At 46.8% G+C, this 13,310-nt stretch overlaps 1 protein-coding gene across 2 annotated transcripts in view; it reads right to left on the reverse strand.

The window, feature by feature from the left end:
* Nucleotides 1-13,310, reverse strand: part of spns2 (spinster homolog 2 (Drosophila)) — a 71,486-nt gene that overhangs the window by 39,594 nt on the left and 18,582 nt on the right. For both annotated transcript variants that reach the window (XM_036523559.1, XM_036523558.1), the window contains exon 2: nucleotides 8,907-8,972. In XM_036523559.1, coding sequence (XP_036379452.1) covers nucleotides 8,907-8,972 — 66 coding nt within the window. The remainder of the gene's footprint in view (nucleotides 1-8,906; nucleotides 8,973-13,310) is intronic.

Genomic DNA, 13,310 nt, shown 5'->3' on the forward strand with positions numbered 1-13,310 from the left:
TAATGCTTCTCGCTGCCTGAACATGGCATGTTCGACTAGGCAGTGTCATCCACCTCAATGCCCTGCTTCAAAACATTCCTTTTTATCTGGCATTCCCCTGCAAACCAAAGGCGAAACTATACACGGGAGTGGTGAGCATCAGCCACATTCTTTACATTTATGTTCATGCCAGCATTTCAAGGAAAATTCTAAAGAAACAGTAGCCATAGATGTGTCACAGATGTACAGCACTTCCCCATGGGCTCGGAGCTATAGCCGTAGAAGGACTTTATGGTATAAACCTATGAGTTGCTCAGTGGAATGTTATGGTTAATTCTTATTCAAAGGCATAAACAGTTGCCAGGACCCACAATGCTGGAGCACATGTTGAGTATAAAGTAATGTTCGGGGTTCTCCTAGTAACCACCAGTACTGCAGCCTCCTATTACACTGGAGTTCCCTTCTCTGAGCTTTCAACAAGCCTCATATTGCAGGAGCCCTTTGAAAGAGTCCAGCCAGCCAGAACCCAATGGGTCACTGAAAGCTGAGGCGCTGCTTAAGATGCCAGCTAAGGACTGTGCTGCTGCTGCAGGAGCAACATGACATACACACACACACAAACATGCATGTACACACACACTGACACTCACACACACACAGACACACACACACACACACAGACAGACATGCACGTACACACACACTGACACTCACACACACACACAGACACACATGCATGTACACACACACTGACACTCACACACACACACAGATACACATGCATGTACACACACACTGACACTCACACACAGACACACACACTGACACTCACACACATACACACTGACACTCACACACACACACACAGACACACATGCACGTACACACACACTGACACTCACACACACATACAGACATGCATGTACACACACACTGACACTCACACACACACACAGACACACATGCATGTACACACACACTGACACTCACACACACACACACACACACAGACATGCACGTACACACACACTGACACTCACACACACACACAGACATGCACGTACACACACAGACACACAGACATGCACATACACCCACACTCACACACATACAGAGACATGCACGTACACACAGACAAGCGTGGACACACACAGACATGCACATACACACACACACAGAAATACACATGTATGTGCACAAACACAAGCATACTCTCACACACATGCATGTACATACACATGTATACACACACACACACACACACACACACACACGGGTGGAGACTGTCAGACGGTGAGTGGGTGCAGTTTTAGAATAGTGTGCAGGCCCACTACATTTACATCAGTCTGTTTCAGGCTAGGTCAAACCATTTAGCTTGATTTGATTTTTTTGCAACCATGTATAGTTTGAAAAACAATTCAAATATACATTAAATCATACCGTTAGATTTCATTTGAATGTACAGAAATGATTTCATTCAAACGTACTGTAAATTTTTCATTCAAACATATTGTAAAATCTGCAATACAAGTTGTACATATACATTTGTCCCCCTTTTTGGAAAACTTTCAGGCAAACAGAAAGACACTACTGTATTTAAAAATTCCCCCTTTTGGTAGCCTCTGTCTTTGCCCTGAAAAGGAGTTTAATATTACATCTGATAGAAGCATTACTGGACTCATTTTGCTGAGCCTAACAGCAGCGCATTATAACGGTACTAGTGCAGGTTTAGGCTACACTGGCTTGTCTGTAAGTGAGTGGTAGGCCACAAAAAATAAGGGGAAAAAAACTGCACTGTTATTTTCTCCTTTGGACACTTTCTCTCACTGGTGCCTATATTTTCATTTGAACGGGATCCAGAGGCGTTTTTGCAGGGCGAGGAGTTTCTGTTTGTGTGCGGCCCTAAATACAGGAGCAGCTCGCATAATGATAGGCCTTTGCCGAAATGACAGGGAGTCACAGAGCGCGCTACATTTTTGTTTGGACTAATTTGACTCGCACACTCAAGACCTCGGTGCAAGGAGCAGCGGTGTTGCGAGGCGAGTGGCTGCCCTGAACTCCCTAACCTCGGAGGCAGCAGTGGCTCTCTTGAGGAGTCCATATCAAGCACCCGATTGCTGATGTGTGTTTTAATCAGAGGAGCGGTACTCTACATGGAGCCTGAGCGGGTATGAGAGGGTAATGCTCTGTATTAAGAGGAATCAGCTGTGGAGTGAAAAAGGAAACGCAACATAAAAAACAATACCAGCGGGCTGCTTTTTTCCTAGAACTCCAGTTCAGTTTCGATGACTGAAGACTTGTGAAAGGCACGGCCTCGTGATGAAACCTTCTTTCAGACCCTTTCTGTTCCCTGTTAACCCTCCCGAAAAACCTCCTACTAGACAGACCGATCTGCTGTGGTACTTCCAGCAGTTCAATGGGGGCATTTTAGCGAAAGAAAATTATTCCTCCTTCTAATCTCCGGTTCTCTGCCTTTATTGGTGACTCTGGGGATTGCTTGTTTTAATTGGCTGTGGTAGCCTGGTTAGATTGGCACGCTCCTCATGACTACATTTTGCCTGTGGGACAGGAAGTCAGAGGTGCTGTTGGGGGATGGTCGCGGGAGGGGTGCCAATCACCGTCTGATGGCTGCCCCCCCTCAAGAGATGCGTCCTACCATACAGTGAGTGTCAAGGCCTGGGGACATGGTTCAGTCACACCCCTTTTCCACACAGCGTCCCAGGGCCCTCACAATACACTTCAGGCCCTGCTTGTCACTCCCCTCAGCCCAGGCACTTCAGGGAAGAAAAACACCCTCTTGTGCTCCCTGAACCATAGAAACCCTTTAGGTAAATATCAGACAAACTGAACAGCACAACTGAGTCAGATTTCAGAGACCGGAGGCTCCATCACACGACATTTCATTCGCACATTATTACAAGTGCATTCCAATCAAGGCTGACAATATTGTTTTGTTTGCGATAGCATGTACGATAAGTTAATGATTTCACTTGAGCTCCAGCCTCAAATTCCTGTTCCTGCAAGAACGTTTTGGGAAAGTACATTCACAGCGGAGCACAGGAGAAAACACAAGAAATGAGGTTTTTCCTTTTTAAATCTGACAACTGGGGTGTGCCTCAGGAGCATGGTACACTGGCACAGGTCCACACTGCCTCTCATGCCGCTGGTTCACCCCTGTGCACAGGGGGCGGAAAGACGCTTCTTTTCCAGCGCTCACATCCTCAATGAATTCTGCACCAACAGCAGCGTTTGGCATAAGATATGAAACAATGCAGGAAGAGGATGTATATACGATCCTTCCACAGAAAACGACAGTGTCGCACGGAAAACTGGATTGGGTTTTTTTTTTATACTTTGGAAATTCCAAGCAGATCTGTCTGCTTTCCGGCAGTAACAGTAAATCAGTTCTCTACCTTAACCGGGGGGCCAATTCCAGCAGGATCCCTGGCAGGTGTGTCAATTTGCCCGTTTCACCGTATGGCAACAGAATCCTTAAAAAAGCACCCTGTCAAAGTGACGGTTGAAAAGGGACAGCTGGTGGCAGAGGGGGGAAAGAAGCGAGCATGTCTTGTCACGCCTAATCAGGGACAGACATGACGGGGGCACCTCGGTTCCTGAAAAGAAGGCACAGCTGATTGCGCACGGATCCGTGAGCCGATTTGATAAGGCGAGAGCACAGAAGTAAATGGACACAGCGGCGGCCGAGAGGCACTCCAGAGCGTGAGATCGGTGAGGGCGGTGCCGGGTGGGGACTCAGTCAGACTGAGGGAGGTCAGAGGGTGCGAACCCTGGTTCTCGCGACTCCTCTGCCATGCCTATGAGAGAGTCACTTTACGTTGATTACCCTGTTGCGGGTCCGACTGCATTGCCAGAATGCCTGCTCACTCGTCCCATATAGGGGCTACAGGCATGCGCCGCCTGCGTGCTAGTAAAGCGCCCCACAGCCTGGGGTCAGAAAACCCCACCCGTGTGCCAACTGCTCAGGCCTACATCTGAGGTCTCTGACGCTGCCGCAGCGACATGTCTCAGGTTTCAGACTGGGGCTGGCAGACGCAGTCGCGGCGGTGTGCGGCAGCCCTGGCAGTGATGAATAGCAGACAGCCTGCAGCGGCGGCGGCTTCTCTCCCCCCCCCCCCCACAGGCCCGACGGCTCCCTCAGTTCCACACAAAGCAGCTGCAGCAAGAGATGATCAGTGTCTGCTTTCGCAAAATGCCAGTGTCTGGGTCCACACAAGAGGGGAGTACCTTCTCCACAGGAGAGTAATGCTGTCCTGATACCACTGACAAGCTTGTGCTTACACACACACACACACACACACACACACACACACTCACACACGCACACATACACACACTCACATATACACACAATCCCCATGCACAAAGATGACAGGAAAGTTACGCTTCCTCCAGGAAATCTAATACTGTCAGTTCCTTTCTTCCACTGAAGTCTACCATTATCAAGAGAGTAAAAGCTGCTGTGATTCAATAGCTTGGTCAAGGTCAGAGTCAGGCCCAGAATGAGCCACTGCGGTGAGCATGATGAATTTCCAGGTGATCTGTGCACTCCAAGGCACTGACGGTTACATATGAACATGGGCGGAGGACAGACGCAATACATCTTCCTAGAGGAATCAGTGCACATCACTCGTGCACATCTGCAAATATCCTGAGAGTTGATTATGGCTGGGGCTGACTGGCTTTCCCAAAGCCTGAGACGATTCAGGCAACTCGCCAACGATCTCAGTTTTTGTATTAACAGGTGGGTAACGAGGACTGCCTGTAAAATCATTACCCGCCTGGCTACCTTCTCTCCCGGCGGACATCCGCCCTCTCTCGCTCTTTCTCTCTCTGGGCCTTTCCCGCAGCAGTTATGGGTGATTTCACTGCCACACCATGACAGCTTTGGCTGGGGAGACTGGGAGCCCCCTGTGACATAAATGAAGAGCCAATGGCTGCCTTACACCAGGTTCATTCAGCCTGATCCGCCGGGCTTAGGGGAGGATCGAGTGGAATGGCCTGTCTCTGATAGCTGCTGTTGTGTGGTAAATCCCAGGAAGAATGCTAATGGTTTCAGCAGACGGCTCAGCAAAGCAGCCACGAGCCCCAGGGTATCCGAGTCCTCAGAGCGGGCTCAAAGCGCCGCACTGGCGCTAACGCACGCATTCCTCACTCGTCTCCGCCGCTTCCCAATTTGGCGGGAAATAATTAATGCAACGACATTGAGAATGGCGGGTGAGTTCAAAAAGAGCACTTGGAGGAGCAAGGAAGGTTGCTTGTTGAGCTCCCTCCTCCCCTCTTCCCCCGGTGGCTCACTGTCATACCTTTTGTAGGCGTCTGGCAGCGGGGATCGCACCTCGGCAGCCCGGCAAGGTCAGCTCTGCGCGGCTGAGAAAATAAGCACTCGGAAGGGTCTGTGCAGCCACCGCGGCGAGAACGGGGCGGATCGCGGCGCGGCCAGAGCCAACGTCCACAGTCCGTGAGAGCTGAATGAAGCCAGACGTCAAAATCAAGCAAGTCTTAAAAATAGCAGACATTCAGTAGCCGTGTGAGAACAGGATAGGGTAATGTGCAGACTTTGAGGGGGCGGGGATGTGATCCTGGTACTACAGGATGTGGTAGCAACACTGTAGCCACACTTCTCTCATATCAGTGGCTGCCTAGCTGGTGTCAGCAGTCTGGAGTCAGGTGGGAAAGCCAGGAGAGGCAGAGAAGGAAAGACAGCAAACAGCTGACCGCATCACTATTGAAAACAATCAATGGCACCAGCGGACCACCTCATGCTCCCCCCACCTCACCCCACCTCTTTCCTTTGCATGTAGACTTTCAGTCAACCCTCCCCAGTTTCTCAAATTCCTCAGGGCGGCGTGAGACAGGGGTCAGCTGGGATCAAGGGCACAGAAAGCCTTACTCGAGATGGGTGTGTCGTCGAGAGCTTCACTGTATTTAACTTTGGCCGTTTCGCAGGCCCCTGAGAGTAGACAGAGTGTGGCTGTGACGCTGGTGTATGTGCCATCGCCATGCGCGTCTCTCACTCCCACCTTTGGCTCTCTCTGTCACCTTCACCAATCATTGGGTGGGCGGGGCTAACCTGACGACTGGAATGTCAAGCTGCATGAAACACCACTGAACTCTTTGAAAGCTAATCCAACTAAATCTAATGCATCTAAAGCTAACTCAAAATGCAACAAAATCAGTTGCTAGTTGTCGTACAAATGCTGTAACATTTTCTGTTACATGTGAAAATTAAGGCCCTAAATCACAGCGCGGTCTTTGTTTTAATATAGTTTTACAACCAGGCGGGGAAACGCCACTGAGAATGTGTCTCTATGTTGATGCGCCAGCTCATGGATTTCTCTCACTTTTCATCTCCTGGAACTAAAGGAGATGCTGTTGTTTTTTTTTCTGGTGTTGACTTGACACATTTTGATGACATTCAGGGCTGAGGGCTGCACACTTTGTGCTGAGCACGTGTTAGGATGTAACAGCACTCCCTGCAAAGGTCATCGTGTCTCCAAAACATCAAGGTCCCGCAGTGGAGCAAACCCATTAGAGACGCTTTTTGCTCCAATGCAGCAAAAGAAGTCTAATTTCACAAAGTGCAGCTCAGTGACAATAACCCCCCAGGGGGTGTGATATGGAAGGCCGGTAACAAAAAAAGTGAGAGAAAGAACAGAACTTAATGGACTGAAAATATCCCAGGGTATCTGTTGTCACTCATCAGTCTGAACAGTAAAATGACAGTGCAGTAAAGCCAGGCTTTGATATTTTTTCCTCCTCTCATGACAAAATAAACCTTACTAGACTTAATTTAAAGAAGTTATGCCAGAATAGCTCTTCATTCACAAACCTACATAGATTAAATATGTTTTTTTTTTTAAATACTGACCCTCAGGTGATTCCATCTCTGTTGCCACTGTATGATTGCTCCCCCTTTTTCATTCACTCATATTATATCTGTTACAACTTTCTTTGTATGTCTGGCACATTCTCACTGATCTGCTCTACACACAGAAATACATTAAATAAAAGTTGATTCACTGATTCAATTTCTCACAGTGTACCAGCTCTAGTAAGAAATTTCAATGGGGCCACGTACTGTAGAAAGGAGTCTTGTAATATTTTCATTGAAAATAAACTGAAAACTGAGTTGAAAATTGGAGGCTAAGGCAGATGAATGGCTCAAACAACGTCTTCAAATTGCTCTCCATACTGCACTGAATCAAGGAAACTTAACTTGACAAATAGCGATTTCAAAAATAGAGATTTTCTGCATTTCACCTTATCCATAGGATCCTGGCAGCTCTGGAAGTACTCAGAAGTTCTGAGAAGAAATATGGGGAATTACTTTCTTAATTAAAGCTGCACTGGAAAGCTAATTTTTTTGGATCAAATGTCATCCCTCGCCCAAATCATGTTATTTGCTTGGCGGTGCCTGTTATTTTATTCAGGAAACTTGAGCGACACTTCTAGCATATTAATTAGCATCTATTCACTGTAACCCAAAACAATTAACGGAGAGACAATTAACTGAGAGAAAGCCTGATTACTGGTGCCTTGTTTCTGTCATTGCGGCACAACACACAAAAACTCATTCCCCTTAAGCACGACCCTAGAACTGCACAGCTTCCAGTCTGTTTGATTCTGAGGTTCATTTAGTTTCAACTGTTGATTACTCTACAGTTTAACTGGTTCATGTTGACAACAATGCAAGTTATATATGAACAAGTTTGGGCAGAGTACTTGATTTATTCCCACTGTGCAGTTCAGTCCTACCCTGGCTATTAAACCCCACTGTTGGACGGGAAATATTCACATCCAAAGGATTATTACATATTATCCAAACAAATGTGAACAAGATCTCAGTTAACAGGCTATTCTTGTGTCACACAAATGAAAGTCTTATGATAATTAATATTTAATGAATTTTTTGTGATATTTTCCAGCAATCACAATTATTCTGTAAAATACATTTTAAAAACACATTCTTTCTGTGTTGCTACCCAGCTGTAATATTTTAGTCCAATCTTAATCAAATTAATATTTTATTAGACTTTAAATCAATAAAGTAGGTGTACCTTTTAATTCAAAGTAAAAAAAAATAGTCCCTGGGCTATGATTCATTTTTATGTACCACTGAGAAACAATACTTTCTTGACTGATCTCTCATCTGATCTCTCCTACAATCAATTGCACCCATCACGGAGCTACTGCAGGCTACCATCACCCAACAGTAACAGCAAAGGCTTCTGTCTCATTTGTGTGGGGGCATACCACAACGCCCCCCCCCCCCCCCCCCCCCCCGTCCCCTGCCCCCCCATCCCCCACCCACCGGGTCCCAGGCATACAGACAGCTCCTCACTGTGTTCCCCTGGCTGGATATGGGACTGAGTGACGGAACAAGGCAAGTCCTCCTCCTCCACTGTGAGTTCCTCGTACAGGCTCTCCCTCACAAAAGGTGAATTCAGCTGGCTCTATTTAACAGGAACCTCGGCTCGTGCCAAGACTCATGTTATTTCTTTTCACGCGTATGAAGAGTCTCTTGTTTCGGCTGGCCCCTTTAAGGCCCGATTCACCCTTTGCCTTGTGGTCCAATTGAGGAAGTATACCTTCAACTTTGTCCCTAGCTAGGGTGATGGGTGTAACATCGTGGACAAAAAATGTGTGCCATTGTGAACTCAACAAGAATATTAAATACAGTCAATTACACTGACTTAAGAAAATAGGGGGTGGGCGAGTGTGTGCATGGGCCACTGAATATCTGCCTTCCCAGTTCTCTCTGTAGCCAGTAGTCTCTGTGCATTAAGGAGCTTAACTGGACCACCTTGGTCAAGCACTGGGTCAGGTTCTTAGTGACATGATAACATGATAACATGAAAAGGGTGCAGTGGCATTAGGAACATAACCAGAATCGGTAAGAGACGTACCTGTTTGCAACAAGCCGGCCTGACTGTCCGTGACACTGTAGTGCTTCTGAATGTCCAGCAGAACACCTGGAGGACAAGGAAAAGAGGACAGAGTGGATTTGTTTGAAATTATAATTGTTATTAAAAGAAAAAGAACATGAAGGGTAATCTGAAACAATTAAAACTGAGAACTTTATTTGTGCTCCCGGTAACCTCCTGACTATGTGATTCCACTCCTGAAGAGGGCAACTTTTTTTCTGTACTGAATCCACGTATCCACACATTTATATGGGATGTTTACAGTTAAGTGCTCCCTTGACAGGCATCAAAAGGCCTTTGCCACCATTCTTCTGGATTTAGTACACGGCCCGCAAAGCCCTCTCCACAGCAAATAACACTGTGTGGCAGTTACCCAGCGGAACAAAGTGCTGTCATTACCAGAGCTCCTGGTGACACTGTGAGGCTTGGGTGGCGAGGCACCGCCTGCCATCTACTCCCAAAAATACAGCCTTAATTACACCATACTTCTCTCTTTCCGACCTCATTGCAAACCTGTGCAGGAGTGTGACATCTGCATGCTGGGATACAAACAATGGATGTGTTGCCTTTTCTCTGTCTCCACAACCCATATCAATGTCTGAGCTTATTGCGGCATTACTCTGGTACACACAGACTAATAGGAAGTGAAAGCCTGCATGTATGTTGCATGAATACTGGTGGGAAAGCAGTCGACCGGATCCTGGCGTGTGATGTGGCACGCTGTAACGTTTGGATCGGTCATTCAGTGACTTTATGAGGCAGGAATTTCATCGGATGCCATGCAAATCAGGTGGAATGCTTATAATCAAAGCTGTTACCGCCAGTTAACTTCTTCATTCCAGCGTGACATCTCTGTTTGATCTGAAGTTTTAGTTTACAGAGTAGAACACGATTTTAATTGCTGCGGTCTTCAGATCTCTGTGGAATTATGTGGAATATTTCATGTGAAGATATCACGCACTCATTGCACAAGATTCATGTTTCCAGCGCTTAAAAGGCACCGAAGAGCTGTCTTCTTAAACAACCGCATGACAAACACGCACATCAAGGTTATGCAAAGGTCTGTGAATAACATATGCCCTTTCATCAACAATAGCACTATAGATCTGTCTGCATACCTAGTATGACTGTAGGCTCCTCAATAGAAGCAATTAGGTTGTGAGGTCGTGACTATGCAAAACTAAAAATAAAATGCTCCACCGAATCCACCACTCCTATTTCTATGAAATACAGTTCATATATTCTTGTTTTTTGAAGTTTACTTAATTAAAAGGTTTCACTCTACGTCCCAGTGGGAGGATTTATTTTGTACTTTTGTCAATGTTGTAAAAAATGTTACACTTCACAGTATGCCAAGAGAGGCACTACAGCACAGCGGCTCTGACTGACAGAGAGGGCTTAGGGATTAAAATATGAGGCATGAATTTGGAACCACAGCCCCTGAAACTGTTGGATTAAACTAAACACTCTGTCACACTTTAAAGACTGAAGCAGAGCTCCGGGTACTTTCATTCATGCACAAAACAACAGAACCAAGTCTTAAATCTTTTTTCGTATTGACTACTGAGAAGCAAATATCCATCCACCTCACAACTAAATGAATTATCACTGGCTTGAATAGGTTAAGCATTTCACGAATAGGACTGACTCAGCCATATGAGATACAGCTTAAGAGGGACAGACATATTATTAAGGGGAAAGCTGCATAGCACACTTTTTCTAACGTACTCTCTTAGTGTGGTAACCGACAGCTTGTGGGGTTATTTCCCCCTCCCAGAGGTGTGTGACGGCAGGCTTAATTGATTTCTTGGCATCTTGGGAGAGCTGCAGCCTCAGCAGTGTAGAGAGGGGGGAGTCACTGCGGTCTGCCCCGCCGCCACTCAAATGGCGCCTAATCCTCAGGTGAGTGAGCAGATGAAAGGGCTTACCTGCCAGCGACCTGCTCCCCCCAGGGGACTGAGGCACATACCTGCCGCATATTAGACTGGAGAGGGGGGGCCCCTCGTATGGCTCTTCGAAATGCACCTAGGACTGCTCTCCGTAAAAATAATACCCCCAGAGAAACTACTCAGTTGGACACGCTAAGCACACGCAAATGCACCTTTTAGGGGTAATCGACCTGCAAACATACGCTGTGCCGCCTAGCAGAACACCTACCTGGGCTTCTTCCTTGAGGGCTTTGCAACTTCATTCCTTAAAACTTTAAAATCATTTCAAGCTTTGAGAAGGCGCACATGTTAAACGATAAACTGTGAGGTAAACTGCCAGTGATTTCTCAGAAAACAACTCTAGGTACCTAAAATCGGGGAAGAACAGACCAGGTAGGTGTGTGGAGGCATTATACCTGTGTGGTTTTAGCCTGTGACTGTCACTGACACACTGTCACCCTGGATGTGACAGACACTTCAAACAGTGTTGAGCCAGGGCCCAATTTAGCCTCTACCCCTCTGCTCCCTGCTGCTGGGAGAGTGTCAGTTTGAACCTCTGTCCCTCTGAAACAGATCGCATTGTTCAATTACCAGCATGGCATGGCATGAAATGTTTCCTTGTAGATTTCGTTTGATCATTACAACGTGATTGCAATTCATGTCATAATGCTTAATAATAATGATAATAATAATAACAAGAAGAAGCTGAAAAGAGAGTTGAAAATATTTCAGTTGGAATTTTGGATGACATGATATAATGGCTGCAGTCGTTACTGTTGCCTCTCTCACTGCCATTAGTGTCAGTATTACCCAATTTATTGGAGTGATCTCAGCCTGGGAGTTGCTCCACTTTTTTAATGTGCAGACAGGTGCAGGCACAGCTCTTTGTTTGGACAATGCAAAATGGCATTCCACTCACATGAGAAATGACTCTCACATTCTTGCACATTCTGTAGGCAGTTACGTTGTTACACCCAGTCACTTCCACCTTGCATTTTATTTTTTCTATTTAAAGGCAAGGGGACAATGAGGTGTTTTTCACAGTAAAAATAAATCTTGAAAGGACCACCTCCAGTGACGTAATGCTGTTGCTGGATGACAAACTGTCTGATCCCTGAAACTATGACTGTCTGTCTTTTGGCTGAGTCCCTGTTTTGTCACCAGTTTTGCTGCAATGGGTGAATGAAACAAAAGTTTCCTCTCTTTTCCTCTCTTGGTTTTTGTCCCAATTTCGTCAGTCCCTTTAGAGTCCCTGCCTTTGAACAATTACATTGACACAGTTTTTGTGTGTCTGTGGTGAATATATCCTTCTATATCCACTTTAAATACTCTGAGTGTCTGCTAATAGTCTAATACTCTGCAGGGGGGACTCCCACAGCCCAGATCCGTAGGCTACATTATGTACTACCGGTGGCAACTGTACAGGCTCCACACTGACCCCTGTGGCTGTGAACGGTCAGTTTGTGAGTGGTCAGGTGATGCTGCCCAAGTGAGGAGGGGGCAGGGGCTGGTGTATAGGCAGGATGCATGCTGAAGCTCTGGTGCGGTGAGAGAGGGAGGCCGCAGCGGCCAGCGCGTGACTCTCAGAGGCCCACAGTGCACTGCAGCTCTGCTGACTAGGCCCCACCGCTCCACCGTGGCCCTGCACCAATGGGTGGAGTCAACAGGCTGCAGACTGTAAGCCCCAGTGCCCCGCTGGGAGGAAGACCCCCGCGCCAGATGGCTGAGCGTCCTCCCGACAGCTCAGGCACCTGCCCGCACTATGCCTGCCCAGGCCGCCGCCCACAATTACAGCACACGCCCCCGCACCCTGCGTGAGACCGAAGGAGGGCAGGGCACTACCACTCCCATCCTGGGTACATGTGCGTGACTGTCCCCCCGTACCTCTGCCCATCCCCTCCCGCTATAGCCATTAATATTTCAGTCTTCCAATTTTAGCCTGCCTGAATGGGTTAACTGGGGTGGGATCAGGGAGCAATTTTCACCAATACACACCTGTTCTGATAAAGGCTCTAACATGACTAACATTAGCCAAAACTTTGAAAACACCTTTTTACACCCTCTGAAAATAAACAGCTCTGAAAACACAGATCCTTTCCAGTGACTAATTAAATTGTCCAAATAGCCATCGGCATTCCCCTTATCTGGTTTATTGAATGTGTAAACATAAGTGCATTGCACACAGAGATTATTAAACTCAAGTGGGTATACCTGTTGGCGGGAGATGAGCCATTCTGAGCAATTTCCGTGAAGCGAATTTGTTTAAGTGAAGTCTGATTGGATTTCTAATCCCACTGGAATGCTCATTTTTCTTCATGATCATAATTCATAGGAGCAGGGCTGTGTTTGTGGTGCTCAGTTGAGATGCATTAGTGTGGCTGTCTCCTCTCCAAATGTGTGCTTCTGGCACAACACTGGACAGCAAGCCTGAGGTTTGCCCTTGCCCTTCATTTCATCC

Source organism: Megalops cyprinoides, chromosome 3 (assembly GCF_013368585.1).
Source record: "Megalops cyprinoides isolate fMegCyp1 chromosome 3, fMegCyp1.pri, whole genome shotgun sequence".
NCBI lineage: Eukaryota > Metazoa > Chordata > Actinopteri > Elopiformes > Megalopidae > Megalops > Megalops cyprinoides.